The sequence below is a fragment of the Chiloscyllium punctatum genome, chromosome 9 (genome assembly GCF_047496795.1).
Source record: "Chiloscyllium punctatum isolate Juve2018m chromosome 9, sChiPun1.3, whole genome shotgun sequence".
Lineage (NCBI taxonomy): Eukaryota > Metazoa > Chordata > Chondrichthyes > Orectolobiformes > Hemiscylliidae > Chiloscyllium > Chiloscyllium punctatum.
In genome coordinates, this window is record NC_092747.1 from 3,680,196 (window position 1) to 3,708,073 (window position 27,878).

The 27,878-nt window shown below is 41.6% G+C and overlaps 1 protein-coding gene across 5 annotated transcripts in view; it reads left to right on the forward strand.

Moving 5' to 3' along the window:
• The first annotated feature begins 66 nt into the window (after positions 1-66).
• pold3 (polymerase (DNA-directed), delta 3, accessory subunit) overlaps positions 67-27,878 on the forward strand; it is a 39,170-nt gene continuing 11,358 nt past the window's right edge. Inside the window, exons 1-9 of one of the 5 annotated variants that reach the window (XM_072576724.1) lie at positions 67-195; positions 1,215-1,270; positions 2,766-2,868; positions 8,369-8,408; positions 10,569-10,701; positions 17,178-17,448; positions 23,431-23,500; positions 24,180-24,435; positions 25,888-25,997. In XM_072576724.1, coding sequence (XP_072432825.1) covers positions 133-195; positions 1,215-1,270; positions 2,766-2,868; positions 8,369-8,408; positions 10,569-10,701; positions 17,178-17,448; positions 23,431-23,500; positions 24,180-24,435; positions 25,888-25,997 — 1,102 coding nt within the window. In that variant the 5' untranslated portion in view covers positions 67-132. Of the gene's footprint in view, positions 196-1,196; positions 1,271-2,765; positions 2,869-8,368; positions 8,409-10,568; positions 10,702-17,177; positions 17,449-23,430; positions 23,501-24,179; positions 24,436-25,887; positions 25,998-27,878 lie in introns of all 5 variants that reach the window. The other 4 variants (XM_072576726.1, XM_072576722.1, XM_072576723.1 and 1 more) reach the window with 4 other exon arrangements.

Sequence of the window (27,878 nt, forward strand, 5' to 3'; positions counted from 1 at the left end):
CAACAGGCCCCGCCCGCCCACTGACCCTTGACCCCACGTTTCCCGCCTGCGCCCACAGGCGTCCTCCCACAACAGGCCCCGCCCCCATGACCTCTCACCCTCCCACTCCGCTTTCCCGCTTCGGCCGTGGCGATGGAGGAGCTTGAGCTTGTGGTGGAGAACATTGAGGAGCTGGTGGCGGATGAGAATCGGATCGTGAGTGTGTTGGGGGGGGGGGGGGTGAAGACAGTGAGGGGTACAGCACCCTGGGGGGGGGGAGTGAGGGGTACAGCACCCTGGGGGGGGGGAGGGAGAGTGAGGGGTACACCACCCTGGGGGGGGAAGGGAAGAGTGAGGGGCACACCACCCGGGGAGGGGGTAAAGACAGTGAGGGGCACACCACCCTGGGGGGGGAGGGAAGAGTGAGGGGCACACCACCCGGGGGGGGGTAAAGACAGTGAGGGGTACACCATCCCTTGGGGGGGCGGGGGGGGGGAAGTGAGGGGTACACCACCCGGAGGGGAGGGGGAGAGAGTGAGGGTGCATTACCCGGGGGGGGGGGGGTACAGAGTGTGTGGAGGGGCACACCACTGGTGGGGAGAGAGTCTGAGTGTCATGGGGAGTGCAGTAGGAGAAGAGTGCAGGGGAAGATACACCCAGGATGGGGTCAAGCAGGTAGTGTGTGGAGTTATGTACCCTGGGTGGGAGGGGGTAGGTTATACACCCGGTGGTGAGACTGTGGGAGTATGTACCCCAGGAAGAAAGTTTGCAGCACATACACCTGGGAAGGAGGGGTGAGAGTGCAGAGGAACATGCACCTTGGGTTGGCAGTGCAGAACGTAGGGAAATGTACACTTTTCAAGGGTGGTAATATTGATGATGTGGATATATACAGAGGAACCTTGATTATCTGGCACTCGATTATCCGAATTTTGGATTATCTGGCAAGATAGTGATGCTTCGCTAAACTATGTTATCCGGAATTCAATTAACTGATCAAAATACTCCCTACAGGTGTCCTTCAGATCATTGAGGTTTGCTTGTATTAGGGACACAGAGGATGGGGTGAAGGGTATGTACACATAGGAGCATGGGAAATACACTCAGTTGAGGGGTAGGAAAGAGAGGGAAGATACATTTAACTGGTGGGTGGAATATGGATATATGCCTCATTTGAAGTATAATTTCTTGTCTTGTTGCTGTACCTGCTTTTCTAGTTAGATTTTGTTCCTCAGGTCACATACAAGATGCTGAGCCAGTTCCTGGGCATTCATGTTAACCAGGCAAAACAGTAAGTTCAATGACTTGAGACATCTTGCCTCACACCTCACCATCAAATCATTTGGCTACAGAACTGCTTCTCATAGTGGGATCTCCTGGTGAGGGAATCCTATGTCACTCGTATCTGGTGAGGAGCGCAGAAAATGGACCAAATGAGAAGGGACTTTGGGTTATACCAATCATGTGTGTATGCTTCATTGGAATATTGTAATGTAGCATCTTCATTGTTGTAAAACATGTTGCAATAGGTATTGGTAGCCTCAGGTGGGAGCGGATCAGATATTGGGTCAGCCTCAGTTCTTCCTTGAATTGTAATGGTTTGCGTTGTGGACATAAGTATCAGGGTTTGGAAAATGGATGTCACAATTGTAAAGTTTGATGCTATATTTTCTAGAATTTGAATATCATTTGTACGATGAACTTGCATTGTACTGTATAATACAAACGTGGAATAAAAGAGTAGGAGTAGTTTATTTGGGTCATTCAGTATGATCATCACTGACCATCTCCTTCAGTACCCTGTTCCTGGTTTCTCCCCATTCCCTTTGATCCCTTTTGCCCTGAGAAGGATATCTATTTCCTTCTTGAAAACATTTTACATTTTGGTCTCAACTACCTTCTGTGTCAGAGAATTCCACAGGCTGACCAATCTCTGGTTGCAGAAATTTCTCCTCATCTCAGTTCGAGTATCCTTAGATTGTGAACCTCCTGGTTCTGGACACCCTCATCATTGGGAACATATTTCCTGCTTCTTCTTAACTCCAGTAACTATAATCCTAATACAGGTAGATCCAGTCTGTCTTGATGCGATCAAACCTGCTGAGTTTCTCCAGCATTTTCTGTTTTTACTCCTCACAATATTCCTATTTACCAGGTCTTTGTTCATCTAGTATCTTACATGGCTGAGCACCAAATTTTGTTTGATTAGATTCAAAAGTTGGAACACTTTTCTATGTTAAAATCAACCTCAAATGCCCTTGGAGGTTCTGGAGCTGATATGTTTTGAGTTTCGTAGAATCACAGACTCCCTATAGTGTGGAAGCAGGCCATTTGGCCCATCAAGGTTAGACCAATCCTCTAAAGAACATCCCACCCTATCCCTGTAATTCTGCATTTCCCATGGTGAGTCTAACTAATATGCACATTTTTGAACTGTGGGAGGAAACCGGAGCACACCCATGGAGACACGGGGAGAATGTGCAAACTCCATGTAGACAGTTGACCGAGGGTGCACTTGAACCTGGGTCCCTGCTGCTGTGAAGTAGCATTGCTAACCACTATTCCACCATATTGCCCAAAGTTTAATGCCATTTTAGTCATTGCTATATCCTGGCTGCCCCATGGCAGTTGCCTGTTGTCAACTTGAGCAGCCAGTTTTCTGAGAGATTCTTGAAAATGTGAGGTTTGTTCAGCAGGTTGAGACCCATTTTATGTACCAGATTATGTTTGTCACAAGGGGTTTTGCACCTTTAACTGTGTAATTCTGCCTTCTGTTTACTTCCAAGAATGCTGTATTACTACGTGGAGCGAAAGCAGAAAGAAAATTCTGGAGCCCAACTCCATGTGACATATCTCGTGTCTGGGAAAGCAGTTGAAAATGGAATGTTGGTATGTGTATCTAGAACCATCAGTGACATCAGAAAACTCTCAGATTAGGAATTGTCAGGACCACTTCTTCACATTCTCACACTTTTCAATTATGGAATGTCCAAGAACCAGTAGCCCACTAAGCAATCAAATCAGATTCTCTTCATCGATCCTTCAATACCCCTCCAGTCTAATCCCACACTTCTGCTCACTCCATGTATCCTTTAATAAGATTGTAAGAATTAGAAGCAAATGGTACGACACTGGGTAAATCCTCCTGCTTAATTTAAATCAGCAACACAAAGATTTATCCTTTGCAGTAATCTGAGAAATTTCTTTTGCCGACTCTGATTAAGGTACCTGCCAGTAACCACACGTTAAGTCCAGTTTGGTGATGTAACTGGCTTGTCAGACTTTCTCAATACAGTCCTCCAATCTAGGAATTGGATAGGAGTCTGACTTTGCAACAGCATTGACCTTCCGATAATAACATGCAGAATCGTTGAGTTCCGTCCGGTTTGGGAACTAAAACAATCTGCGAACTCCACTCATTCTGGCTTGGTTCGATGATATCCTTCGCCTCCATTTGGACCTGTCTGGCTTTCAAAGTATTAAGCCAGTAGGGGTGTTGTTTTATCAGAGCAGTATTCCCTAAGTCTATTTCATGTACAATAGCATTGGTCCTCTCCATCTGATTCTTACATATGCCCTTATATTGCAGTAACAAATCTTCCAACTGCATTCTGTGCTTCTAAGACAGATGGCTTACTAACCTATCCCACTCCTCAAGGACGAGTTCATTTTTTAATCTATTTTGAGGCACGTCAAGATCCATATCATTGGGATTGGATTCCTCACTCTGCGAGGCAGTAACTAACACATTTCTCCAGTTCTTTCTGTCTAGTATAATACATGACAAACCCATACCTTTTTTTCTATCTGGCATCTTTACTAGATAGTTCACCTGACTCAACTTTTTCTCAATTTGATAGGGACCACTAAACCTGGTTTTGAAGGGATCTCCTATCACTGGTAGCAGTACTAACAGGTCATCCCTTCGGGAAAACGTCCAATTCTCAGTTTTTAATCTGCCTCCTGCTTCATTCTGTACTATGCCCTCTTTAGGTGCTGTTTCGCTAACTCAGCTATTCTATTTAGTCTCTCCTTCACTTCTGATACATAATCTAAGTGTGAGATCACAGACTTTGAAATTAATTAAAGAAAAATTGACAGGACCAAAGGACCTTCACTTGATGCCCGAGTATTAAGTCAAAGAGAGTGAACTGAGTAGATTCATCTGGGGCATTACTAATGGCAAACAATATATGAATGGTATACCTTTTATCTCAATCATTCGGGTAATCCTGACAGTATGGTCTGCCAGCTTTCTAAAGCTCCCTGGGATTCAGGATGATATGCATTGGATTTAAAGTGCTGTATACCTAACCTACCAATAACCTCAAACAGCCTAGCAGTAAAATTTGACCCTTGGTCCGACTGAAACCTATCTGGGTAGCCCATATCATGTGAAGAAAGCTACTAACTCCCCAACGACCCTTTTTAGCCTTGATACTCCGTAATAGAATTGCCTCCGGAAATCTGGCAAACACATCCATTATGGTGAAGAAGTACTGGTTCCCATTTTTAGTTCTCGGCAGGGGACCTACACAATCAATTATAACTCGCATGAAAGGTTCTTCAAATGCGGGAATTGGCAACAAAGGGGCTGGTTTTAATACTGCCTGTGGCTTACCTACCATTTGGCATGTATGACACGTATGGCAAAGGTTAACCACATTCTTGTGCATTCCAGGCCAATAAAAATGTTTTTGTACTTTAGCCTGAGTCTTTTGTATCCCTAGGTGATCTCCGATAGGTAATTCATGTGCTACTGGTAACACAACCTGGTGCACTTCAGCCCATTTCTCCTCCGCACGAACCTGCCGTGGTCTCCATTTCCATTTTAGGGTTCTACCTTTCAGACAATGATCCTCCGGAATACTCTCTGCCTCCTTTCCAAAGTACGCATCCACATTCATATCCTTTATGGTCTTGTCTTGCTGTTGCGAGTCCCTTAGCCTTTCAGGGTTAAACACTTCTGTCTGACCCTCTGCCTGTTCAGGTTTTTCCTGCACCATTATATCAAACAGAGTATCTGCGAACCTCAGGTCATTCATCTTTCTCTTTACTTTTCACTTCGTGCTGTGACTAATGATAGTGGGATCTGGTTACCACACAGTCTTGGAAAATACCAGGATATTTCTGTTTTAATTCCTCAGTTTCTTGGGCTTCTCCACAACAAGGTGTCACTCCCACCTTGGATCCTGCCAAATCATTCCCAAGAACAAACTGAGCTGACACTGTCAGTCTCTCCCAATGTAACTTTCCCAGTCTTGAGCTGGCACTCCAACCTAATCTTACACAGGGGAACACTAAATTTCTCTACATCTATCCCACAAATCACCACACTCTTGGGTAACAGATCAGAAAGAGTGCATTATTCACTCATCCCTTACTATCAGCAACTGGTTAGATCCTGTATGTTTCAAAATTATATTGTTTTTCTCCCCCTGTTCCTACTGAGTAAACTTTACCTACAGAGGCAAATTCTTTGTAGCGATCAGGTACTAACTCCATATCCAGCTCCTGCCTCAGCTGTGCACTCTCCTGCAGCTCCTCGGCTCTTCTTGGAGTTTCCTTTACTACCTTCACTAATGCCACTGGCTAAGCTTCTTTTACCACACCTTTTCCCACAGTGCCTTTCTTTACTGTGACTTTACATGTCCCACTTTACCATAGTGGAAACACCTGAGGCCTTTCACCTCCTTTCCACTCTCTTGGGCTTCTTTTTTTAATCCTGTGGTAAATTCTTGCCAATGCTCTGTACTCTTGGTTTCGTAGTGTAGGATCTTCTCTTCTCCCAACTTCCAACCCTCTCAGGATGAAATTCTGGCCAGAAGCTTGTCTTTTGCACCAGCATGTATTCATCGCTAATTCTGTTGCCCTCCTCACTTCCTGAACTTTCTGTTCCTCCACATGAATTCTTATCATCTCTAGAAGTGCATTTGTAAACTCCTCCAGCTAATAATCTCTTGTAGAGCTTCAGAGGTCCTGTCCATTTTTAAAGCATGCACTCATCTATCAACATGACTGTTTAATTCTTTCGAAATCAACTCCATCCTTCCTTCCTCCCTCCCTCCCAACTCCATTTTCCTCAATTTTAATTTTTCTTCCTCTCCTGCATTTGTCCGTTTCTCTGATACACCTAAGTATTTGAGTCATTCCTTTACAATTTCAGCTTTACTTCTAACTTTGGTAATTCTAAAAGTATGGACTTTGTTTCCTTCTAAACTTTCTTAGCGAATTTGACAATCATCAAATCCCACAACCTCTTTAGCAATTTTAGGAGCCATTTCTCCCCCTTGTAATCAACCATAAGTAACTGAAAGTAAACAAATTGCTTCACCTACGTTATGTTTAAAGATCTAGGACACTAACCTCCAAGTGTTTAAATCTGCTGGGATTTTCCATAACCCCAAATCTATTCAAATCTGTCTAAATCAGTTCAAATTATAAATCCAAGACCCAAACTATTCAAATCTTGGGCAAAAGCCCCCTAAACCATTCAAATCCCAGCAACGAGCCCACAAATTGTTATGACACAGAAAATCCTTCTGCTTAAGCACTACCGCAGTTAGATGGTAGCGTGGGGGGTTAAAAAAAAATCCTCCTGCTTAATTTAAACCAGCAACACAAAGATTTATCCCATGCAGTAATCTGAAATTTTGAGATGCCAAGAACTACGTAAAGTAAAAATTGTCAATGTTATTTCTTAAAGTAGAGCAGAGAATAATTAACTAACAACTATTTACATTTCCTTCCTCTGACCTATCTTATACTTTCCCGTTTATAATACTAGTCCGATTAAAACGCCCGATTAAGATTTACCAAAAATTCAAATTTCAAAACCAGCCAGCAGTCAAATCATCTTTTTATATCTTCCACTGTAGATTTGCTCTCTGTAGATTTCAAAAAGTGTCAATGTTTTTCCTCTGTGCAAACTCCTTCTCTAGATAGGTACCTCTTGGAGAGCTTTGACTACAGTCTATATCTGTTGGTCTTTTGGCAGTTTTCTCCCAAGTGTTCAATTTTTCCTGGTCTTATACCCCCAAAACATCGGATTGTGATATTGGCTTTTAATATTGCCAGTATACTAAATTCAAACTTGATTGGAGTTTGGTATTTTTTGGGGGGGGGGTAGAACTTAAACTGATTGGCCCAATTCAAACTTGTTTTTGTCTCCAAGCAACCAGCTACCCTAGCTGCTGACCACATGTTATATTGTATCTTATTCAGAACTCTTGGTGCTGTCAGATAGTTCGGCTTGCTTTTAACTCTCTTAAAGGTGCAGTGCACCCACGTCTTCATAACACAAGCTTAGAGTATTCCATCCATTAATGTAGTTCCATTATTCAGTAAGAAAATGATTGATCGGATTATGAACTTAACATAATTTTCCTGCCTATCTCCCCTTCACAGAATCACCCACTGCCACAGCACTACCACGCTCCCTTAGCCTTGATGCCACTTGTCAATCTGAAAGCTGTCTAACTCAACCTTGAATATAGCCAATGACCCTACTTTCTATGTTTTCTGGGGTAGAGAACTTCCAAGATAGATGAGCTTTTGAGAGAAGAAATTCTTTCATAAATCCATCTTAAATAGGAGGTTTCTGATTTTGAAATAAAAATCTAAGTATTGTGGATGCTGGAAAATTGAAATTTAAGAAAATGCTGAAGAACCTCCTCAGGTCTATCAGCGCACTATTTCTCGCTCAACAGATGCTAATGCTCCAAATTCTCGTACTTCCCTCAATTTGAATTTCTGCTTGCTTGTTCTAGATACTCTTAAAAGGGGAAATATCCTCTCCGTTTTCACTCTGTCAGGCACCCAAAGGATTTGTACATTTGAATAGGGTCACCTCTCATTCTTAATTCCAATGAATACAGGCTCAATCTTTCCTTCGAAGACAATCCCTTCACCTTAGGAAAGAGCCCTCATTTCAAACAAATTGTACAGTTCCTTTTATGATAATCTATAGCTTTATCAGCCTAATTAATGTACTCATTCTTTAAAATATGATCCGATGCTAACTCAGGGAATATATGTATCTCTTATGTGCTGCTCAGGACATATAGCAAGAGGGTCTCAGGTTCCAGCCTTGATCTGCACTGACCTCAGGCAGGAGATATTTAATTGCTACACTTGAGGTTAGTGCTGCCCACTGGGGAGAGATCTGCTCCCTGATCTCCATTGCAACAGCACCCTCCAGCATAAGCAGGCAAGCACTGGTGAAGAATTCAACTGGCATCACATCATCACAAAAGCTTTCTTAAGGAGAATTAGTTGTTTTGGGGGTAGGATTGCAGAGAAGCAGTCTGGTGGTTGTGGTGTTCTCCTCGGTTAGAGGGTGTTAACTGGCTAGTTGACCACTCACTAACTCAGTACTTTTTTATTCCAGTGTCACAAGGTAGCAGTGGTGAGAGAAGATCAGCTGGAAGGTAAGAGTAGCCATCTACACTTCACCCACTTATTCATGTCTGTCATGTTTTTGGCCAATCATTTCATGAAGTCAACAGCATCTATCTTTTGTGAACCTGTGACCCTGAGCACTGAGTGCCGAGCTGAGATTGCTTATGTTGGCATGAGGTACCTCAGTTTCTGTGGGAGAGAATAGAGAAACTAAATTGGAGATTTCGCCCTGTGCTATATTGGCCAGTTTGAAAGGGAGAAATAGATGTTCTGGTTTCGGAGTCACAAAAACTATCCAAGTTCAGCATATAATCAAGAAGGTTAATGAAATACTATCCTTCATTATGACAGGAATTGAGTATAAGAGTGAGGACATTATGCTTTAGTTATAGAGGACATTTAAGACCACATCAAGCATACTGCATACTGCAACAGCATACTGCGTGCTGTTTTGACCTCCTTATTTAAGGAAGGATACAATGCATTGCAGGTGGCTCAGAGGAGTTTACTAGATTGATAAACTGCAGTGGTCAGTTGTCTGAGGCTAGCTTGGACAGAGGGGTGACTTGATTGAAGTGTATAAGATTCTGATGGTCTTGACAAGATGCAAGTGGAAAGCATGTTTCCCCTTGTGGGTCAGTTCAGAACCAGGGAATACTTTTAAAATTAAGGGTCGTCGTTTCAGCATAGAACTGGGGGTGAAATTTCTTAAGGGTTGTGAAACTTTGGAACTCGAACTCAGAAGGCATTGGAAGAGTAACTAGAGTCAGATGTACAGCACGGAAACAGACCCTTCGGTCCAACCCGTCCATGCCGATCAGATATCCCAACCCAATCTAGTCCCACCTGCCAGCACCCGGCCCATATCCCTCGAAACCCTTCTATTCATATACCCATCCAAATGCCTTTTAAATGTTGCAATTGTACTAACCTCCACCTCTTTCTCTGGCAGCTCATTCCATACACGTACCACCCTCTGTGAGAAAAAGTTGCCCTTCGGTCCCTTTTATATCTTTCCCCTCTCACCCTAAACCTATGCTCTCTAGTTATGGACTCCCCCACCCCAGGGAAAAGACCTTGTCTATTTATCCTATTGAATATTTTTCAGACAACTCTTTAGGAGTAGATGGAAGTGTGGAATTCTAAACAGATCAGTCATGATCTTGTTGAATTAACGCAGTTTTGAAGAGCCACATGGTTCACTTCTGCGTATGTTTTATGTATTTATATAACCTACATTGGCTTCCAATTAAGCAACGCCTCAATGTTTAGAACTCGTGAATTGTTTTTAAAGTCCTCCCTATCTCTGTAATGTCTTCCAGACTCAGCCCTTAGATCTCTGTACTCCACTTCTGGCCTCTTGCAAATGCCTGATTTTTGACTGCTCCACCACTGCTGACTGTCTTCAGCTGCCAAGGTCCTAAGCTACCTAAGCATTATCTCTTGGTTTTTTTTATGTCTTTGTTTTCCTTTTAATATGCATTCATATGTAATTGCCTCCCTGTTAGAGGTGGAGGGAGGAGAGAATTGGATAGATAATGAGGAAACAGGTATTTAAGAGATTCACTAGATGGATAACAAACTGTTGGACTTGCCTGTCTGGAAATCCGGACTTGCTCTTCTAGTGTACAGGAGACTATATAATTTCCAAAAGTGTTTAGTTTTTATTTGGTTAGGTTCAAGGACCTGAATGGCCTACTCCTGATTCTTTGAGTCTCATAAAGCAGAAGATGGGGTTCAAAAAGAAGCGAAATACTGGGGTTGCAAGATGTTTAAAACAAAATAAAGGATACAGAGGTCATGCTGTGAAAGTGTGGAATTCAAAATTCAGTCCTAGAGGTTGTAAGGTGCCTAAGTTGAAAATGAAGTGTTCCTCTAGTTTGCGATCTGAGGCTCAATTCTTATCTCTAGAAAACAGTTGGCTTAGGAAGGGCCAATAGTGGTGGGAGCCTAAATCAATCTAGGTTCTCGCTTCTAATCATGATCCAGTAACATGCTGGAAAAATTGCAGATGTTTATCAGGGATGTGAATAGGCTTAGTTTTACTGTGGTTGAAAACTGTGTTACCACCTAACATTGCTCAGAATTATGAGGTGTTTGGATTGTGAAAGGTACATGTTAATGGAAATAAATTCTTATATGCCAGATACACATGGTTTTACATTCCCCGAATGTTCATGTGTTCACAGCAGTGAAACTGAAGATGCTGGTGATTGCTAGTGTCCATGTTTACAGCATTCAGAAAGCAATGTTGAAGGATAGCAGCCCCCTCTTCAACACTGATTATGAAGCAATCAAGGAAAACCTTCAGAACAGCAATAAGTAAGTAACAGTGTTGTCCTGTTTCCCTGTCCCCATATCAGTTGAAGCAAACACTCTCTTAATCTTTATTCCGAGCCCTGGAGAGAGAGGGGGAGAGAGAGAGAGAGAGAGAGGATTGCCATGTGCACAGAGACGTGAGTTCTCGATCTTCTCTCAAGCAGTAGATTCTTAAGCAATTATCTAGTCACGTACAGGGACCAGCATCCAAATAAGGTAACATCTATAATGCGCACCCAATCAATATAATCGGCAAGTATCAACAGTAAAGATTAAGCCATCTGGTATTATACAATGGATGTTCTTAACATTGATAACTGTCAATAGATGCTTTTTACCTCGTTAACCCACTATCCTTGCTTCCAGGACCTTATTGTTTACTGCAAGTTCTTATCTGGCAAAGTCATGCGAGCTGAGCCTTTGTCATGCAACCCAAAACTTAACTCCTTCCCTACCTGCTCATACCTGATACACTTTGATTCCCTCCTTTTTATCCTTTCATGATAACCACCTAGATGGCACTACCAGCTTTCATAAGACTCTTGACAGGGAGTATTTAAGCAAGTTATTGACACACAGCATACAATGATTATAACAATAAAATTACTCGTCGATGCAGTAAATTAAGTTTCTATGGTTCCTCCCACGTGGGACAAAGCTCACCAGTAAAGTTCTTAAATCCACAATCCTTAGTAACCACTCCATCCTCTCCAAGTCGAGCGGAAACAAACCAGTTACCCAAGATCCCCTCTAGTAGAGTCCAACCAGAAAACAAAATTCAGTCTTGTCCTTCTGCATCACTGCACGGAAAAATCTGAATTCTTCGAAAAGGGCAGTTAAATACTCAACAAAAGTGAAGAGACGTCCATTCTTCTGGAGGTGCTTCAGATGGAGGATATCAGCACATCGGAGTGTGCAGTGCAACAGATGCAGCAGCAGACTAGATGAATACAACATTCTCTGCTGCTCCAGCTCTGCTGTAAAATGTAACAAAGCCAATTGGTTGCTGTGATGTTAGCTTGATCAGTGAACTTTCATATCCCTTAAATGATTGAAAGGCAAGTTAAAGCTCACGTAGTTTAATGTCCATAGGAAGGCCACTGACCAAAGTGTGCAGACCTCCTTCTCACTGTTAGCTTCTTCACTTTTTGTGCTCATGATTGGGAAGCTGATTGAATCCATTGGATTCGGTTGTGGAGGGGCGGGCGGTGGGCCAAAGGTGTGCTTTACCTGTGAATGGAGAAACTCGAGAGAAGATGTTAGCTGCTGAAAGTATCTTTGCATTTCCTCTTTCCTTCCTTGCCAAGGTGGTCATCAGTCATACATTTAACTACAATAAATTGCGTTTGCCTATTTCAACATTTTCAGTCGTCTTGAAGTCTGTTACTCTGTTCACGATTTATGACATTATCTAGTTTTATACAATCCATAAACTTCTAAATTGAATTGTTTAGGCAGCACAGTCATTTATAAGCAACAATCAATGGTCCTAAAATCAAATCCTCAGGTACCTCATGCAGTTTATTCAAAAATTATTTACATTGAACAAATTGAGACTTGACTAATGTGAAAGCTGTCAGGAAAAGTATTTCAAAAGTCTGGAACAGCAAGAAAACAACAAAATGTTTCCTGTGCTTTAGCAATTGAAGAGGCAGTTTCAGTTCAAATTTAAATCTCAAATATTCGTGGGAAACAAATATAGGATATTTTAAAATATGTTCTCCAAATGAAACTTCCTAAATAAAATAGTCAGAATTACAGTGACAACTTTGGTAGAGATCAACATTCTTTGAATTTGCAATATGAAGGGGGCCAATGAAGTCTGAAACAGCTCAGCCTCAAGTTCTAATATTCCCTAAAATCGCAACAAAACATCAAATGCAAATTCACTCTTCTTTTTGTGAACGCTCTGTATTAAACACACAGCAGCAAAGATATCATATGAAATACTCTTATCTGGCTAAAGCATGACCATTGACCCAACTTTTTTTTCAAACAGGCATTGTAGAATTTCAAACAAACCAGGGGCTTAAGGACTCAATCAATTTGTTTTAATATTACAAGTTTGATCATTTTTAAAAAGGACATAATGTTGTACGATGTAAAAACAAAATCTGCTCCATTACATAGCCCACAAAACACATTGAATTGAGATCCTGATTCAGCTAAGGCAAAACAATTACTTAAAAGGATTTTCCTAACCAGGATTTTAACAAACCAAAATATTATAAATATCAAACACTCCCAGCATGACAATTTACATTGAAACTTCCTTTTCTGACCCAAGTAATAGTACAACCTTAATTTTTGTTTGCATCCTCTCGATGAAATTACATTTACAAAAAAAGAGAGAGGCCTTGCAGCGGACCATACGGTGCCACAGTTCAAGCCACTCTCTTCCCACCAGAAAAAGGACTCTCAGAGTCAAGTTCACAGCACAAAAACCTGGACAAAGCTTCCCCGACAGTCAATGCACTTTACTGTCAGGACCCAAGCGAACCGGCTGCACTTTCTCTCCCTTTTCCCAGTGACACCATGTTGTCTAAGAGGAGTTCTAAGGGGAGGTGTGGGGTACAAAGGCAATAACATTAAGTACCAAATTCTAACTTTTTTTTGAGCCTCAAATTTCACCACTAGGGTACTTTAACCCCTTTCTCACTTTACTTCTCATGCAGACTCGAACCCTTTTACTCGATATGTCTGGGGTCTCTAACCCCCATTAAAACCCAGGGGACTCAAACCCCGTTAAAACCCAGGGGACTTCAACCCCTGTTTGTCAGCGAGTTTCCGAAACTATGTCTCTCAACTGAACCAACTACTTTTCAAGGAGTCCATAGAGTAGAAAGCAATTGAACGAGCGGACTGTTTCTGATAGACAGAAATATTGAGAGGGACCAAAGTTTAAAATCTTACCCTGTGGGCCCGTCTGTCTCGAGATACCGGTGTTCCGAGTGATCACTGACACCGTCTGATGGTAACTGTTCGTTTGAACTCCTACCTAGCTCACCATATTGTCGTTCCGTTTCCCTATCACCGTAAGAGTCAAAGCAAACACCCAGAGACACAGTATGGCTTTACCTTCATCTTTATTCTGGGCCTTGGAGAGAGAGAAAACAATCACCCATGTACACAGACATGAGTTCTCAGTCTTCTCTTGAACAGCAGTTTCTTAAGCAATTATATAGTCACATACAGGGAGCAGCATCCAAATGAGGCAACATCTATATTGATTGGGTGACCATTATAATTGGCAACCATCAGCAGTAAAAATTAAGTCATTTGTCATTATACAATTAATGTTCTTAACTTTGTTAACTGACATTATACAATGAATGCTTTTTACCTCGTTAACCCACTATCCTTGCTTCCAGCAACTCATTGTTTACTGCAAGTTCTTATCTGGTCAAAGTCATGCTAACTGAGCCTTTGTCACGCAACCCAAAATTTAATTCCTTCCCTACCTGCTCAAACCTTATACGCTTTCTCAACAGCACTGCCTAAATGTCAAATTTCAATCTGATAAATACTTTAGAATTCCTTCGATGCTAGGCCATTTAACGTACATCTTGAGTTGACCTGGAATATGCAGTAATGAGCTGCTGACATGAACTGCTGAAGTCCATGGAATGGAGGGATATCCACAGTGTATTGGGAATGGAAATCTACACGAGTTCAGGCATTGATCATCCCCAACAAAAGAGATTCTAAACATCACCTCCTTGTCATGCAATGACATTGCCATCACTGAAACCCAGTGACAGTGCTACGCAACATGATAAGTACCTTCTGTGTGAACTGGGATACCTTTACAATTACTGTGCATTGGTCAAACCTACCAATACTGTTATGAGCGGCATCTTTAACTGGAAGATTGGTGACAGTGAGGCCAAGTCTCTTTTTTCCCTCTGGGTAGTTCCCTCGCCACCTGCCTCAGATCAATTGCAGCAGCTATGTCCTTTAGGACCCAGCCAACTCAGCCAGTAATAGTGTTACTGAGCCACTGGTGGTGATGACCATTGAACTGCCCCACTCCGAGCACATTCTGTGCCCATGTCACCCATAATTCATCCTCCAGTTATAATCAACATTGAGTACTGACTCTTCTTCAGTCGAGGTAGAGGAGAGCAGTAGGTTGTAGTCAGCAGTTTGTTTCCAAACCTGTGTTTGAACTGATGTCATGAAGCTTGATAGAATCCATGTCAGTGTTGAGGATTTTCAGCACAACATTTTCACAACTGTAGTACAGTGCCACTGTCACCTTCACAATTGGGACAGGGTCCCTGTCACTCAGATCATAAAAGTAGTGTTTAGGGTATTCCGTGTTGACCAGTAAGCTTAATATCTGTTATTGGGAAAATGTTCGTCTGTTATAAAAGTTGTAATAGCAGAGAATTTAGAGATATATAATATAGTCAAGCAGAGACAGCATGCCTTCATGAAGGGGAAATAGTGATTGACAAGTTTACTAGAATTCTGTAAGAAGGTTACAAGCAGGATCAATATAAAGGAGGCAATGGATGTGTTTATATTTGGATTTTCAGAAGGAATTTGCTAAAATCATACGTTAGGTACTTAAGAGCTCTTGGTATTGGAAGTAGTTTATAAGCATGGATAGGAGATTGGCTAGCTAATAGGCGATAGAGAGACGGGATAATGGAGGTACTTTCAGAAGGATAGCCTGTAAACTAGTAGTGTGCCATGTGGATCAGTGCTGGGGCCAAAATTATTGACAATGCATTTCAATTACTTCCATGAGGAAAGTGAATGTGCTATTGCCAAGTTTGAGGATGACACAAAAATAGATGGGAAGGCAAATGGTGAGACAGAGTCTGCAGTGGGGTATAGACAGTTGAAGTGGGTAAAAACTTAACAGGTGGAATATCATGTAGGTAAATGTGAGATGATAGTCTTTGTGAGGAGAGTTTGAGTGGATTTGTACTCGCGATTTTTGAGAAGATTTGTAGCTCAGGTTTGTACTCATTGGAATCCTGAAGAATGAGAAGCAAACTTATTGAAGCATAGAGGAAAGGTTCTTTCTGCTTATGGGAGAGCACAGGACCAGAAGTCTAATCTCAGAATAAGGGGTCGCATATTTAAGACACATGCGAGGAGGAATTTCTTCATTCAGAGGCTGGTGTACCTCTTGAATTCTTTACCACAGAGGACTGTTGAGTCTAGTTTGTTTAACATATTCAAGGCTAAAATAGAATTTAACCAAGAAGGAAATCAAGTAATGGGGAAAAGGCAGGAAAGTGGAGTTGAGGATTATCAGATCAGCAATGATCTCATTGAATGTGGAGCAGACCTTGTTGGGCTGAATGGCCTACATTTATGGTTATGACTATATGCACAGTAAGTAAAGTTCCATCTACCAGTTCTGGTGTTAATCATGTTGTGTAATGTTTTGAGTATTTGATTGAGTTGGGAATTAACTACAGATTTACCTATGCTTCACTCACATTTCCTTTCATTGGAGTAAGCTAAAAGCATAAATATAGGGTGAGGAGGTGCATGTTTGTAATGTGTATTCCTTTAAACATGACCTTAAATGTTTAGTCTCCAATTCCATCCTTCACCGCATGCTTTCTGAATAGAGCACTGGCTTGCTGTGCTGATAAGGAACATTCTCCAAAAACAATACCCTGGAGAGGAATGGTGATGGTGAAAACACTTTAATAAAGTATAGTCACTTACATAATTTTTAAGAAATACAACTGCCATTTTGCAGTGTGTTAGAGGGAGTGGATGAATTTGAATTTGATAAAAATCTGGAATTTAAAAAAGTCTAATAATGACCAGGTTACCACTGACAATTGCTTTAACAACCCATCTGGTTGACTAATGTTCTGGGCAATTAGGGACAGGTGATAAATGCTGACCTAGCCAGTGATGTCAACATCCAATCAATGAATATTTAAAAAGTAATATAAAATGATCGAATAAACTGCTTTAGTAAAGGTAGCTGAAGGATGGATATTCATGCCAGGTCATTGAGAAGGATCTACTACTCTTCAGAGTAGTGCATTAAAATCATTTGCATCTACCCAGAATGCAAAAAGTTTAATGTGAAGTTCTGTCGGTTAGCACTTACTGCAATGTATTGCTCCCTGTACTGCATTGACAATGTCAGCCTTGTTTTTCTGCTCAAATCTCTGGACTAAGACTTAACTTTACAACATTCTAACCCATAAAATCATGTCTGATGCTTCAAACTTGTAGCGAGATGTTGATTTTCCAAACTTGAGCATAGATTGTGCCATGTTCCATTTTCTCCCATGACTGCCATGAATACAGAGAGCCTTTTTAGAACATAAAACACCTGCAGCACAGGAACAGGCTCTTCAGCCCACCTCGTCTGTGCTGACCATGATACGACTCTAACTAATATAATCTGCCTGCACATGGTCAGTTTGGCTCTATTCTCTGCCTGGTTCATGTTTCTGTCTAAATGCCTCTTAAACTTTGCTTTTTGATTATAGGTACAGCGCCATTCGATGTGCTGATGCTGTTCCTCGGTCAGCAGAGGAGATGGCTCAGCTGCAGAAGTCACTCCAACAGTCCTCTCGGTGTTCAAGTGAGACAGAGAGCAGCAGCAAACCCATCGTAAATGGCAATGTGCCCACAGCCCCTAAAAATGTTCCTCAGCAGCCCAAAGGAATCATGGGGATGTTTTGTGCCAAAACCACTGCCAAGACTCATGATAAAGAGGTGAAAGGGGAGCCAGTCGTGGTGAAAGACGTGGAGAGTGCTGTAAGTATTTGACAAGTATCATGGATAAGAGAGAGAAGTGAATTGAATTAATTTTTACCACCTCTCCAGCTGACAACAGATATTTTTGTTTCGTTTTTGCTTTTTTTTAATCCTTTTATGGACAGACAGTGGTGAGTTTCTCCAGACCTTAATTGTGAAATCGAATTTGGAATGACTCACTGCAAATTCTTTAGGATTAAAAACAGTAGAATGTATTACTGCATTCAAAATCCAGAGAAATGGATCACAAGACACATTCAAAAAGAAAAGAATCAAGGAAAGAAAAACTGCTGATTACTAAAATCAATGATATCAAAATTAGTACACATGAGTTGGAGTGTCTAGTGAGTCAGTGTCCAGTCAAGACAAATACAAAGAATGCTGGTGAAACAGTTAATGTTTTCAGTTCAGTCTGACTTCTTCAAAGTTAAAGAATATGAAGAAGAGTCATATCAGCTTTGAAACATTAACTCTATTCGTTTTCTACGGGTGCAATGAGACCTGCTGAGCTTCTTCAGCATTCTCTGTGTTCATTTCAGATTTCCAGCATTCACAGTATTTTGCTTTTGTTTGAGTGTTCAGTTGGTTGCACAGAGAGGTAATTTTTAAAGAGGCTTCAGATGCACTCGAGTTGCTGATGAAGGTGATGCAGCTTTGGGCTGCCAATTTGGTTCACCTCACTTTCTTTCCAGAAATTAGATTTTGTAGAGATACGGAAATCAGAGGTTGGTGCTTTAGCTAAAGCTGGAGCTTTTACTGTTTAGGCTTTACTGGCCGACAGGAATTAAACCAAAATTCATGTAAGTAAACAAAACCTGTACTTCCAGTCCTGGTTTCCAGCTTTTTGTGGTAAATAACTGTGGAGACATATGCACCAAGTCAAGTCATTATGGATTTCAAAGATCTACTTTGTTCAGATCTAGGTGAGGTGGATGTCTTGTCTACTAGTTCTTTATGGCTGGAGAGTTTACACAATGCAAGGAGGATCACTGTCTCATCGGTCATGATTTGGAGGTGCCAGTGTTGGACTGAGGTGTACAAAGTTAAATGTCACACAACACCAGGTTATAGTCCAACAGGTTTATTTGGAAGACTAGCTTTCTGAGTGCTGCTCCTACATCAGGTGGTTGTGGAGTATAAGATCGTGGGAGACAGAATTTATAGCAAAAGTTTACAGTGTGATATGACTGAAATTATATATTGAAAACAAACCTGGATTGTTTGTTAAGTCTCTCATCTTTTAGAATGACCATGTTGGTTTCAGTTCTTTCATATGTAAATCCCAGAACTTTTGTAAAGTTACATTCTCAAGTGAACTTTAACAATAGGTGCCATGTCGGCCCAGATAATGCGTTGAAAGTGAGAGGTGCCCTGTGTGAGGCTGTCAAATGCCTGGGACCAGTGAAGTGTTCTCCAACTGGAAGGGAGCACTCCTGTCTGGTGATTGTTGTGCGGTGTCCATTCGTCTGTTGCCGTAGCCTCTGCTTGGTCTCATCAATGTACCATGTCTCGGGGCAACCTTATCTGCAGTGTATGAGATAGACAACGTTGGCTGAGTCATGAGTATCTGTCTCATTCTTGGACACATGCATTTCCATCAAGGTTGGGCACCTCAGCATCCTACTCTACTGCAAACCCACAGATAACCTCACAATGCTGCACTTCTCCAGCTTCCACCCGAAACATAATAAAACAGACATCCCCTATGGACAAGCCCTGCGCATACACAGGATCTGTTCAGATGAGGAGGAACGTGATGGGCATTTGGAAATACTCAAGGATGCCCTCATAAGAACAGGCAATGATGCTCAACTCACCGACCGCCAGTTTCAACGTGCCACAGCACGAGCTGCAACTAACAGGATACCCTTCATTGTCCGGTACTTCCCAAGTGCTGAAAATCTATGTCATGTTCTTCGCAGCCTGCAAAACATTATCAGTGAGAATAAGCACCTCACTAAGACCTTCCCCACGCATCCACCTGCCACATACATAGTGGGAGGTGTCCCACATGTAATGGTAGTATTCGTGTCGACACTGACATGTCTTGCAGCATCTACTGTGACAAGGTTGTATGGTGTTGTCCTGAAAGCTGGGCTGTTTGTTGCGAACACAGATCTGAAATTAGATTAGATTAGATTCCCTGCAGTATGGAAACAGGCCCTTCGGCCCAACAGATCCACACCGACCCTCTGAAGAGCATCCCACCCAGATCCATTCCCCTACATTTACCCCTGACTAATGCACCTAACACTACAGGCAGTTTAGCATGGCCAATTCACCTGACCTGCACATCTTTGGACTGTGGGAGGAAACCGGAGCACCCGGAGGAGACCCACGCAGACACGGGGAGAATGTGTAAACTCCACACAGATAGTCACCAAAGGTGGAATTGAACCTGGGTCCTTGGTGCTGTGAGGCAGCAGTGCTTACCACTGAGCCACCATGCCGCCCCAACTACTTCACACTTTGCCACATCATGCTCCATCTGCCAGATTTCTGCACATTCACTCAACTTATCAGTATCCATCTGCAAACTCATTGGGTCTTTTTCACTACTTACCTTTTTACTTACCGGGTATCTTTATGTTCTCTGCAAATAGATTGAGCATGCCTTCATTCATCCTCATCTAATTCATTAGTATAAATTGAAAAAGTTGAAAGCCTCAGCACAGAGCCCTGCCACACAACCATTTATACATGCTGTTTTCTGCCATTTTTATATCCATGCTATGAGCTTTTATTTCCTGAGATGAACTTTAATATGATGCCTTATGAAATGCCTAACTGATGTACCTAACACTACGGGCAATTTATCATGGCCAATTCACCTAACCTGCACATCTTTGAACTGTGGGAGGAAACCCACGCAGACACTAGGAGAATGTGCAAACTCCACACAGACAGTTGTCTGAGGCAGGAATTGAACCCGGGTCTCTGGCGCTGTGAGGCAATAGTGCTTACCACTGAGCCACTGTGCCGTCCCAATCTGTTTGAGGTTTGGTGGTTGTTTAAAGGCGAGAAGTGGATCCAAAGTCGTGATCAATGTATTTAGTTCACGGGTGTGCTGTTTGGTCAGATCGGCTGGCAGTTGTCTGTAGTGTTCCTGGTTGTCAGTTGTCAGTACACTTCCTTGCAGTAATCTGTTCTATTTTGAATGACAATGGTTCCTCCTTTATCTGCTCATTTGATGATAATGTTGTGATTGGTTTGGAGAGCATGGATAGCATTGTGATCAGGTGATGTTTTGCTCTACCTTGTGGGTGCAGCAGATGAATCTGACATTTATATATTGCCTGGCAGTTTGAGCATAAATGTCATTGAGAATACATTGTTGTGCGAACAATAATCAACAGACAGGAATGTTCCCTCCCAGCTGGAGAACACTTCAGTGGTCCGAGGCATTCGACCTCTGACTTTCGGGTGATCATCTTCCAAGGTGGACTTTGGGACAGGCAACAACGCAAAGTGTTGAAAAATGTGGTGCTGGAAAAACACAGTAGGTCAGGCAGCATCCGAGGAGCAGGAGAATCGACGTTCCTGAAGAAGGGCTTATGCCCGAAACGTCGATTCTCCTGCTCCTCGGATGCTGCCTGGCCTGCTGTGTTTTTCCACCACCACATTTTTCAACTCTGGTACTCCAGCATCTGCAGTCCTCACTTTCTCCAACAACGCAAAGTGGTTGACCAGAGTTGATAGTCAAGTTTGGTACCCGTGGGAATGGCCTCAACCAGGACCTTAGATTCATGTCAGACTACACACACACAGTTTGTACTTGCAGAATTACATTTTATTTCACTGCATGAATCCATGTAAGAATCTGTAAATGCCTTTGTTAGATTAGAATCAGTCGGAACATGGGCCACAGACAGCCTCACACAGGGCACCTCTCACTTTCAATGCATTATCTGGGCCGACATGGCACCTATTGTTAAAGTTCACTTGAGAATGTAACTTTAAGAAAGTTCTGGGATTTGCATATGAAAGAACTGAAACCAACATGGTCATTCTAAAAGATGAGAGACTTAACAAACAGTCCAGGTCTTCTTCAATATATAAGTTTAGTTATGTCACACTAAACTTCTGCTATAAATTCTGTTTCCTACGATCTTATACTCCACAATCACTTGATGAAGGAGCAGCACTCTGAACACAAGCGCTTCCAAATAAACCTGTTGGACTATAACCTGGTGTTGTGTGATTTTTAACATTGTACACTCCAGTCCAACACCAGTATCTCAACATCATGACTACCATCGGTTCTTAATACTAGAGATACGTTCTGCCATCAATGACACAAAAACAGTTGGGAAAATAAGTGGTGAGGATGATGCAGAAAACTGCAGAAGGATTTAGATAGGTTGATTGAGTGGGCTAAAACTCAGCAGATGGCTTATAAAGTGGGCTAATGTGAGGTTATGTACTTTGGCAGGAAGAATAGAGGACCTGAATATTATTTACATGGAGAAAGACTGCAAAAAAAGCTATAGAGCAGAGGGATTTGGAAGTCTTTATTGATGCATCACATAAGGCCAGTATCTAAGTTCATCAAGTAATCAGGTAGGCAAATGGAATGTTTGTCTTCATTCCAAAGGGAGTGCAGTATAAAGGTAGGTAGGTATACAAGGTACTAACTAGACCATAGCTGGAATACTGTGAACAGTTTGGGGTCCCTTAATTAAGGCAAAATATACTGGCATGGAAGGCAGTCCAGAGAAGATTCAGTAGACTGATCCTGGGTTTAGAAGGAATGTCTTATGAGAAGAAGATGAGTAGTTTGGGCCTGTACTCACTGGAGTTTAGAAGGACAGGAAGGAACCTTATTAAAACAGATATGACTTTTAGTGAATTTGACAGGATGCTAAAAGGTTGTTTCTCCTTGTGAGTCTAGGAGCAGGGGACATAATCTTGAAATGAGGACTTGCATGTTTAAAACAGATGAGGAATTTCTTCTCAGAAGGTTGTGTATCTGTAGAATTCTTGACCACAGAGGGTCATCGAGTCTGGGTCGTTCCATCAATTCAAAGTTGTGATAGAGCAATTTATAATCAGTAAAGAATTAGATTTATGGAGAAAAGGCAGGAAAGTGGAATTGAGTATTATCAGATCAAACCTGATCATACTCACCAGGCTGAATGACCTACCTCTGTTCCTACACTTTATGGTCTAATGTCTGTCATAATCATGACTGCGCAATGATAGTTGCACCTGTGATGACACATGAGTTCTTTATGGTCATTGAAATTTGGTTATAAGCCCCAAATGGGGCTAAACAGTTTCATAAATATAAGAGTCATATTGGCCTTGAAATGTTAACTCTGATTATCTATCTCTGAAGATTCTGCCGGACCTGCTAAGCTTCTCCAGTGCTTTGTTTTTAATCTAAACTGTTCACAATTGAAAACAGTTCTGTGTAATCAGATTACCAAAATTTGGAGAAAGAATTTTGATGTAAATATTATTACCATGAAATGGGTCAGAAGCCCTTTGTCATCCTAGAACTATTCATACAAATTTTCTAATATTTCTTTGGCTGTGGTGACTTTTGTTATATTTATTTATAATACATGGCACATTGCTGCTAGATGCAAGTTTTAAGCAAAACTTGTGACTTTACACTTGTGTGTGTTGCTACACCCAGCAGTGGTGTTAGCCACAGACACGGTCTTCAGTTTAAATTTCTGAATTTGCTGCATTCTCTCAGTGTTACGCAGGAAAGTTGGCCTGGATTTTGATCTTTGGTCTCTGAAGTGGGGCTTCACCTTCTGCAAGGCTTGAGGAGATAGTGGTGGTATATTGTGAATGCTTCTCCTGATTCATACACTGTTGCTCCAATTCCCCTATACACAGACTTTTCTGTATCAAATATGTTACCAGTGAATTAAGTACTTCTTGACATCCATCCTGAAAGATGACAACATTTTTTTCTTCAGTGTGTTGTTTCACGACAACCAAGTGATTTTTCACCCTCTTCTCTTCCAGGCTTCTTCAGGGAGTAAAACAACAAACAAAGGCAACAGCTTCACCAACTTTTTTCTGAAAGCTAGTGCTAGTAAGTAAACATCATTGGTAGCCATGCCTTAATTTCCTGGACCCCGAACTGTGGAATTCCCTCCCAAAACCTGTCCACCTCACCTTCTGGAAGTTACCTTCTTAACCGAGCTTTTGGGCCTTATGGCTCCATATAAGGCATGAAGTTGAATTTTTCTTTGATACACACTCCTGTGAAATCCCTTGGGGTTATTTACTAAGTTAAAGGTACTATGTAAATGCATTTTAGTTGTAGTAAATTGAATGTCTATTCTGTGTGCTCGAGAGGTAGTTCCTGCTCACTCCTCCTCCTCCTAAAGGATAGACCATAACTGTTTGTAAAGATGGCACACTACTACCTTCTCAGGGGCAATTAGGGATGGGCAAAAATAGTGTTGGCCTAGCCAGACTTGCCCAGATCCTGTGAAAAAATAAATAAAGGACCTTCAATGCATCCTTGAATTGTCCAAGTTAACTGCTTGCTCTGCACACTTGGGGTCTTCTGTTTTACTTCCTAATTTTTGTTTTTGTGTATGTTAAAATTTGTAATAATGCCATGCCTTTATTGAATTTTAAACCTCTCAGAGCTGCTTGTTGAGAAATAATGACTGTTACGTGTGTGGGAAATATAAGGTCTCTCTTGAAAAATACATAATGGTGGTTGCTAGTACCCAGAGCTAAATCTGCTTCAAAACCCACAGAGAAAAGTTCGCCTCCGTTCAGTCAAGTCACTGAAGAAGATCTTCCGGCCAAATCCACTCTGGAAAATGCGGAGATAGGGGACACTCCTGTAGTGTTAGATAGCAATGTCAAACCTGTATCAGACGGAGACAGAGGGGGAGACGGAGAGAGGTCTCCCACAAGTATGGCTTCAACACAGAAACCACAGGCAAATCAAGAGAAAATCCTGACAAAGAAGGACATGGTGAACAAACAACAACAAAAAGGTGGACAAAGGTTAGTTGTGGGTGGGTTGCTGAGTGTCAGATGGATGGATGGATAGATGACTGAAAAATACAAATCATCTAGTTATAGACTGTAAAATAAAATACAAAATAATAAAATGCTTGCACAGTCATGAACCTTTCAATATACAGACAGCTGAAAGTTTACTTAATTTCCACTACAGAATAAAAATGAAAGGCCTCCTTCTATCTATATTTTGATTTCAAGGTTGTGTTTCAGGTTGAGTTTGTTAAATTCTTAAGCATTGATGAACTAGTTGAGTTTTATCAAATAAGGGATTGTGCTGTCACATAATCTATTTGTTGTACATGTGACTGTCGAACAGTGCCTTTATTCTCTTTGTTGCATCACCTATTTACTACTGAGGCAAGAGATTGTGCTAAGGTTCCACCTGATGGTACTACTGGGCAAATCAGATTCCAGAAAGAAATTCAGCTTGAAATATATGTTTTGTTTTGTTTCTTTCATTTAACTGGTTTGCATGGTGGCGAGCTACTAAAATATATTCACATGAGGTTGCAGAAATTCATCAACGATAGAACGTTTTATTACACAAAAGAAAACAAGTCATGCATATATTACAATTAGAGAGATCTTAACACATATAATAAAACACAGTTTCAATCTGTATTCCAGTGCTATCTGTTAAAGAGACCCAAATCAGAGCAATTATATTCCTGTCTTCACTTTTTAAAGTTTTCTACTTAACTGACCCCGTCCAGTTTCCCTTCTTGAACTGCAGAAGTAATTTTGTAGTTCTGTCCAAATTTGATGGCAAGAACCTTTCACAATCCTGATGGCCAACATTCCCCATAAGCTGAACAGCCATTCCAATGTTCTGCGTGCCGTTATTGGCATCAGCATGCCAGTTGTGGCATTGACTTGCAGTTCCAAAATCCCTGCCACACTCTGGCCTTGGAGCTGCTAAGAAGATTTGAGGGAACACTGCAGATAGGCTGACACTTGTTCGATTCTAACAAGCTGAAGACTTTGATCCCCAACTCTCCTAGATTGGAAATCTTCTCAAACTAGAAACAACACTGCTGCAATGACTGGCTTCCTCTGAACTGAACTGAAACCTGCTTGTAGAGTAACCATTCCCTTCTTTACTGAACTGTGCTAGCAGAGAAACTAAAACTTGCATCTGAACTCTTAATTCTTCTCATTAAAACTCTGGTGTATGAATGAACTAAATTAAAACAAAAATAATGACTTAGTGCATTTACACTGTCTACTATAAACCAAAAAGTCTAAATATCTTATTCTCTTAACATTCCTGGGGTTCTCCCAACCCTGCCATGATGTTGTTTATCTATCTGCTTTTAACGTCAATAAGCATTGAGCAAAGTAGCTGTAAACCTTTTCATTATTATGCTTAAAAGACCATCAGAAATCACTGATTAATTTGAAATGTCTTTGTCCTCCTAAAAACATTTCTCCTAGCAGCAAGAAAACCAAGCGCAACGTTCCATTAACCAGTGAAGAGGAGGAGCCTTGTATCAAACGGAGGAGGAGGATCAGACAGCCTCAGTCAGACAGCAGTGATGACGAAGGTGAGATATAATCTTGCAATTCAGTTTGAATCCTTTCTGGCCAGGGAATAAATATTTTCTGTTAGCAAAAAAGATGAGTTAAATTTCACTCAATTTTAAATTTTGAGATTGATTCAAACCCTAAACTGTAGTTAACACGGTGGTGTATACTTTTAATCATTCACTGGATGGGAGCACACTGGCTGGGCTGTGGAAAACCTGGCCTCTGACCTGCTGTGGTAGCCACACTATTTGTATCACTGGTCCAGTTCAGTTCCTGGTCAATGGTATTCCTAAGATTACCATTTTATATTCTCTAGTGTAAGATTCAGTGATAGTGATGCCATTGAATATCAAGGGCCAGTGGTTGGATTCTGTCTTGTTGAAGACAGTCATCGCCTGGCATTTGTGTGGCACTAATGTATGTTCAAGTTTGGTATGATAAGTGACAATGTCTTGCTGCATATGGACACAAGTTGCTTAAATATCTGAGGAATCATGCGCAGTTTATATATTGTAAAATCATTAGTGAACATCCCCATGTCTGACCTTGTATTAGAGGGAGGGTCATTGAATCAGCTGAAAATACTTGGAACACGGAAACTACTCTGAGAAACTGCTGTATTGATGTCCTGGGATTGAGATGATTGTCTTTCAACAACCATAACCATCTTCCTTGTGCTAGGTATGATTCCAATCAGCAGTGTGTGTCTGGAGCCTTGGAATGTGAAGAGGGTGAAGTTAAATGGGCATATGTTACACTTTCTGCAATTGCATGGAAGGTGTTGGGAGTGGAAGGAACAGTCCCTATGGAAAGATGACCAGGGAAGAGTGTGTGTGTCTGGATGTGGCAGAAATGACACTAATGATTCTTTGGATGTGTAGGCTAGCAAAGTGGGAAACGATGACCAGGTGCACTATTTTTGTCGTAGGAGGGAAGGAATAAGGGCAGAAGCACGAGAAATGGATCAGACACAGTTGAAGGCCCTGTCAACTTTGGTTAGGGAATAAGGTCAGCATTCTGAGGCCTCCCTGCAAAGGTTGGCATCATCAGAATGCAGGCAACAGAGATAGAAAAATGGAATAGAGTCCTTGCAGGGAGCAGAATGAGAAGATGTATAGCGCAGGTAAGAGTTAGTTAGTTTGATATTCAATGGCATCACTATCACTGAATCTTACACTAGAGAATATAAAATGGATATCTGTAGCTGGCCTATCCCAAAGAAATGGAAACGCATGTCGAGGAAGGAAAGGGAGGAATAAGAGATGGACCAGCTGGAAATTGAGGGTCGGGTCAAAGGAAAATTGATCAATGTTTTCAATTCCAGATGAGTGGGGGAAGCAGCATTTATTGTGTTATTGATTAATTGGAGAAAGAGCTGTGAGGAGAGACCCAAGCAGAACTCGAGCAAGGAATGTTCCATGTAACTGACAAAGAGACAGGCATAACTGATGAAAGTGAGAGAAGCTAAAGGAGAACTTGCTCAAAGTGAGGGTGAGCTGGGGTGGTGGTGGTGGAGGTTGGGGGTGGTTCAGGCCTTCTTTCCAGGAAGAAGCGGAGTCATCAAAGACCATCTGATGGGGATGGGCATGTGAAGGAATTGCACGTCCACGGTGAAGAGGAAGCAGCTCATGCCCACAAACGGGAAACCTTGAAAGTGATGTAAAGTGTCAGACAAATCAAGGATGTCAGTGGGAAGGCTCTGGACGAGCGAAGAGAAAGTAGAGTTCAGTTAGGAAAAAAATAAGTTCCTCAGGACAGGAACAGGTTGAAACAATGGATCTGCGCGGGCAGTCCTGTTTGTGGATTTTAGGAACAAGGTAGAAGCAGGGTGTATGAGGTTAGGAGAAAAAGAGTTGGGAAGCTGTGGCAGGGGGACTCCAGATGAGGTGAAGTTAGTG